At 43.4% G+C, this 6,070-nt stretch overlaps 1 protein-coding gene across 1 annotated transcript; it reads left to right on the top strand.

Annotated features, from left to right (window-relative positions):
- Positions 1 to 3,084: 3,084 nt before the first annotated feature.
- On the top strand, positions 3,085 to 5,297 carry LOC100193240 (40S ribosomal protein S5). Its single transcript, NM_001138390.1, is given in 4 exon segments — positions 3,085 to 3,202; positions 3,297 to 3,568; positions 4,330 to 4,533; positions 4,621 to 5,297. Coding segments are annotated over 4 exon segments (600 nt in total). The 5' UTR covers positions 3,085 to 3,133; the 3' UTR covers positions 4,676 to 5,297.
- The last annotated feature ends 773 nt before the right edge of the window (positions 5,298 to 6,070 follow it).

The following is a 6,070-nucleotide window of genomic DNA, read 5'->3' as shown; positions in this document are numbered from 1 at the left end:
ATGTGGCACTCAAGTTTGATATTTAAATCACTTGAGAGGGGTTGAGTGCAACACTTGACCAAAGGATGTCACCATAACATAGAGTGGGCATTGGCCGATCCATAGTAAAAATCATTGTGTCTCTTGTCTCTTTTATTTATTGTGATTATTGTCTTCTTGAGTTCTCATATTCACTTGGAATATTGCTCCTAGTTTAATACTTATCTCAAGAGAGCCATCAAGTGAAGAGTTCTCATCTCCCTTCTCTCTACTCTCAAACTTGGTTTTATTTACTCTAACCCATATTATAGACCAAGTTTGTGTTGTTTTAATCAAAATTTGCAAGATCACTTATTCACCCCTTCTAGGTGCTCTCAGCTAATTCTAGATAATAAAAAGACTAGATGACGCTGGAAGCATGCACTTTGACAAAGACCTACATGCAAGCACATAGTAATATTTGTGTCACCTGGCTTTAAGTGAATTTGATTCACTGTGATCCTCAATGCATGAGCTTGAACCGAAGCATTCAAAATTTACAGGCTCACAGAGAAATTTCTAAACTCACAACTGTTGTTATTCCCATATTAAACTGAATGATTCAAGTGTGTTGATTTTTCAGAACTGTGTTGATTTACCAGTTGAACCAAAAGTAAGAAAATAGCCACACTACTAATTATATATTGTGAGTAACATGTATAGAAACTTATAGATAGCAGCCCAAACCATCTAGAGAATAGTTTGGATAAAAATGGACATCCAAAATATTGAACTAAAATTGGGATAATATCACTAGAATAACAAGCTAACAACTAATAACATTGTAGCTACCAGAATGATGTGTTGAGTAGAAGCTATTAAGGTTAACCATCCTTTTGAATTAGAATTCAATATATAAAAGGGATAGCATTTTTTGAAACCCAAATAAGATCAAACCTACAACATATCTGCAAAGTTACGTTGCCGCCTGAGTGATAAGCCAGTGAGCCCATCCCCTCCACCATCCACCCACTTTGCTGCACCACCTCCACCATTCCTGGCTTCCTCCTCTCACTCAACACCAGGATGTTGTGGGAAAAGAGCCCTCCCCACTGCAGCCTTTGTCCCTTGTTCAGCCTCCTCTTGTCCCCAATCCCCCGACTACCCTAGATTTAGGCACTGGGTTGACCGCCAATCCTCCTTGGACAACATTTTCTAGATGCAATCGATTTGAGACAAAAATTCATTGGCGCGGGTTGAGGAGAGCACAAGCTAGGATTGAATTTGGATTTGGATTCGAGGTGCAGCACATGCAGGCACGGTGTCGGAGGGTGGAGGTCGCGACGTTGGGGCGTGCATGGCAGGAGGAGGGAGGTGGTGGTGGTGGTGCTGTTGGATAAGAAGAGATGAAGTGGTCATGCTCTTCTTGAAGCGAAACGACTTTGTTTGTAGTCAGGGCGGGCGAGGACAGGGTGGGAGGTGGAGGCGGAAGTGGGAGAGAGGGCTTCAATCCTGCAGGCCTAACCACCACAGATTCAGCGCCGCCACATCCTCGTGTCGTGTACGTGAGAGGGGCGAGAGGTGTGTATCCAACTGGTAACGTGGGATAGGAGGTTTGGACCATGGATTGATTTTAAAAGTCGCATAGAGGGGGTGAATGGATGAAACCTGAAGTTTACGAACTTGAACACAAAACTTCACTCGGGGTTAGCGTTAGAATGAGTATAAAATGAATCAGAGTGCGGAAGAGTTCTTTTTTCTTAGAGTTGCTCAATCAATTACAAATTACTTTGGTAGCCAACTCAAATCATCGCAAGCAAGTGAACTAGAGAAATGGGAGAGGAAGAACCAAATCACAATGATTGTGATCAACGCAAAGACACAAGCGATTTGTTTCCCGAGATTCAACTCCAAAGAGTTTACGTCCCTATTGAGGTGTCCACAAAGGATATGTCTTTCAACTCTTACCCTCTCTCACACGGTCACAGAGGCCGGATGAGTTTTTTTCACTATCTCAGGGCCACCAAGTCCTCCAAGGACCTCCACACAAAGAATTGGAATCTCTTGCCTCACTTTACAATAAAAGAGAATGGGTGAGTGAGAATGAAAACTCGATTCAAGATAACAAGAACTCTCAAATGCACAAGGCGATAAGTTTCCCAAACTCAAATCGATCGAATGCGGCGTAGAAATGGATTTTGAAGCCTATAGAGGTTGCACCTGATGTGTAGTAAGTTGGGGTGAGTCTTATGTCTTCAATGTGCTGATTGGAGATATTTATAGTTCTCAACAACCAACATAGCCATTGGAGAAAATGTACAATTTATGCTCTGTCGGTGGTGCACCAGACCTCCTACAGTGACGAACTGACGATCCAGTGCGTCACCGAACCGTGTCAGTGTGTTCATGCAGGTTACCATTAATTCTATTAGTCGATCGTTGGCTTCTGTGCCGTGACGACTGGTCTAGGCTGGAATCATCCGTCAATGGTGAGGCCACGTTGGTGTTCAACCTGCTGGGAGGCTCGATGCTCCACTGCCTCGACACGTTCCAACAATTAGACCATGGTTGATTACAAAAAAATATAAAGTTTTTTTTTAAAAAAACGTTGACGCGTCACGGTGAAAACTAGCTCTATATAATAGAGACGTACTGACTATATAGCAAATCCTTTGCTATAAATATTAATAATATTAGTTCATATTGTAAAATATAGATATTTAAACCTTGTATCAATATAACTATAATAGAAAATGCTAGGCCGACACACGAAAACACGACAAAGCGTTAAGTTTTCTAGTTAACATTTGAATCCCTAAATATACATCGCGCTTTGTTTTCGCGCTATTCGGACTGCGAAGAACGAACACGAAGTAGTATGAACGAAAGGAGTTGAGAAAGCCCAGCAGGATGGTTTATTTTCGTAACATAAGAAAGGAGAGAATGGGCCCAAAGGCCTAAGGAACGAAGCCCGATCCGCTTATGGGATATCGTGGCCCTGCAATCAGTGACCGTCCAGCAGATGCGCGGACAGCTGTCGGATCAGAAACCCTAGCCCGGGAGGCTCTCACCTATTATTAGAATCCACCTCGCACCCCGCGAGCGGTGACTTCCCTAGGGTTTAGTCGCGCCGCCGCCGCCGCCGAAACAGCACATCGCTCTCTCGATCTCAGCCATGGCGGAGGTGGAGCAGCCCCAGGACGCGGTGAAGCTCTTCAACCGCTGGACCTTCGACGATGTCCAGGTACGCGAATGGCTCTTCACATCTCCACTTCGATCGATTCTTTAGCCATGCTACTGTGAGCAGTGGATTAAACTCCAATGGAAAAAATCTACAGGTGAACGATATCTCGCTGAACGACTACCTGGCTGTGACTGCGGCGAAGCACGCGACATTCCTGCCGCACTCCGCGGGGCGCTACTCCAAGAAGCGGTTCCGCAAGGCGCAGTGCGCCATCGTCGAGCGCCTCACCAACTCGCTCATGATGCACGGGCGCAACAACGGCAAGAAGGTCATGGCCGTCCGCATCATGAAGCACACCCTGGAGATCATCCACCTGCTCACTGACGCCAATCCCATCCAGGTGGTCGTGGACGCCATTATCAACAGGTACTACCTTGCTCTCCTGTCCTCACTCCCGATCTCTGTATTGTCAGGCTAATAACAGCTAAACTTGTTACTTTATGCTGATACTTTTTGGAATGCGGTAACTTTTGGTGAAACGTTTGTTTTTACTATGCAATTGAATTGATTCCTATGAAATTCATGTATAATTTTCTATGAAATTTATGTATAATTTCTGTCTTCTGAAGTAGATTGCACTTTGATAGAGCTATTATGTATTTCCTTGCTGCTTGTTGCCAGTTTTATATATCTGATATGCATTTAAACTGATTGGTATGAGATCATGTATAATTTGTCTTTCAAAGGGGAGTGCTGTTTGATATAAGTTCCTTGCTGGTTCCTGCTATTTTAAATCTGATAGCATGATCGTTGACAAATGCCAGCTGTTGAAATTCGAAATAAATGCCATGTCACAATTTCTCATCATACTAGAATGTATGTTTTTAAGCTGATTGTACTTGATCAATGTGCCCCATACTCTACCATTTCCAGTTTCAGTCAAAATGTGAATTTTGACTCGTATTATCTCATTGCTTTTCTGCCCATTCGTTTTCACGGCTCATGTTAATATCTCTTATAATTGTTATTTCTATGTCAATTATGTTGTTATCTATTTAATTGTTTTCATGCCCCATGCAGCTCAAAGTTATGTGCTATGAGATGTCAACTATAACTCAAACTATTGATTACACATGTTGGCTCTTGAGATGTCAAACTGGTGTTCTGTGCTGATATTGTCTTTGCAGTGGACCACGTGAGGATGCCACCCGTATTGGTTCAGCTGGTGTTGTGAGAAGGCAGGCTGTGGATATCTCACCCCTGAGAAGGGTGAACCAGGCCATCTACCTCCTCACCACTGGTGCCAGGGAGAGCGCTTTCAGGAACATCAAAACCATTGCTGAGTGCCTTGCAGATGAGTTGATCAACGCTGCCAAGGGCTCTTCCAACAGGTATATATATCCTGTCTGGCTATATTTGGTTGTTTTTTTCCTATCTGCGATGTGAATTGTGCTCATTCATGGCAATTCTTGTCACAGCTACGCCATCAAGAAGAAGGACGAGATTGAGCGTGTTGCCAAGGCCAACCGTTGAGTGGAGCTTGTATCCTGGTGCACTTGCACTAGAACTACGTTTCTGGCAGTCGTATTTTTTTCTTGTGTTTTTACCCATGTTTAGACTTTGAGACCTATATCTAAGGTTTTGGTTCTCAGTGAACAATGAAAATTACTGTGAAATGCAGTTGTTTTGGTGCAGAAATGCGCACTGAGATATTCTGCTTGTGAATTTGTGAGTGCTGTTGGCGTCGCCGCTGGCTTGCCGATGTAGTATTTCTTGTCACTCAGATGTCACCGGTTCTATGTTGGCAATCTTCTGTAGGTTAGACAATTGATGATAGCAGGTGCAAATCAAGCTGCTGGTGCAGATTAGGCAAACCAATACAAGAATGGGAAGATCTTTTTTTTTTTAAAAAAAACATGTTTCAAACCAGCCTTTTTCACCCCCAGGATATTTTTAGCTTACCTTGCTTGCGTTGGTTTGTACCAATAGTTTTATCTGCACTGCACCTCTCCGTGTTATTGGTTAGGTGACACAATTGTAGCTATGGATCTGTTTGTTTCCATACCCTTGCCTGCTCTCTCTCCGTGTTACATTGTGCCATAATCAGGATTGCCATAATCAGGCCATGAGATAAGTTTCTTAAGTCTGCTTTTTTATATAAGTCTGCTTTTTTATATCATCGTTGATGGGTCGTCATTTGATGCGAGAAGACACTACCGCTGTCTCGTCTCAAATCTCAATGAGCGGACCTGTCCGTGGGCAATCTCTCGTCAGCTCCAGCCACCGCTGAGCCGCATCTAATTAAGCTGCTCTAAAATTATTGTAATAACTAACACTTAATTACAAATTCAACTTCACCTAAGTGTCTCCACCCTAATTTCAACCCTATGCTATCATCTCAATCCTATGAATGTAAGTAATCGAAATAAATTGCACGTTTAGAAGCTCAAGGTTATTTTTTGATGTTTTAGAGAGTCGACACTCCTCACTGATTCTCGTTGAAGAACCCAAGGGTGTCACCGCTCACCAACTTGGTTCCCGCAACTGATTCTCGTTGAAGAACCCAAGGGTGTAACCGCTCACCAACTTGGTTCCCGCAAGAATAAGTGCTCTCTACGAGCTAGTTGTTTGCTACTCCAGTATGGTGAGGTGTTTAGGAATCCTTATGGTGATCAGCACATTTCAAACTAGTAAAAATCTTCGTGTTCCCTTTGCACATCATTCATTCCAAAATGTGCAAAGCACAATTATTACTAACCGTTGGTACAAACACCAACAATTGTCACGTTAGGTACGAGCTTTTTGCGTGTCATGCCGTTTTTCTCCATCACAAGGTAGCGGATGGCAAGCCACGTCATTAGCTGAGTCTCAGGCGTGAGCGTGCGCTTCGGAACCCTAGACTTCATCGTCACCATCGAGAGGGCGGGT

This window comes from Zea mays, chromosome 6 (assembly GCF_902167145.1).
Source record: "Zea mays cultivar B73 chromosome 6, Zm-B73-REFERENCE-NAM-5.0, whole genome shotgun sequence".
Taxonomy (NCBI): domain Eukaryota; kingdom Viridiplantae; phylum Streptophyta; class Magnoliopsida; order Poales; family Poaceae; genus Zea; species Zea mays.
The sequence above is the reverse complement of the archived record's forward strand: the minus strand, read 5'-3'. Positions and strand labels throughout refer to the sequence as shown.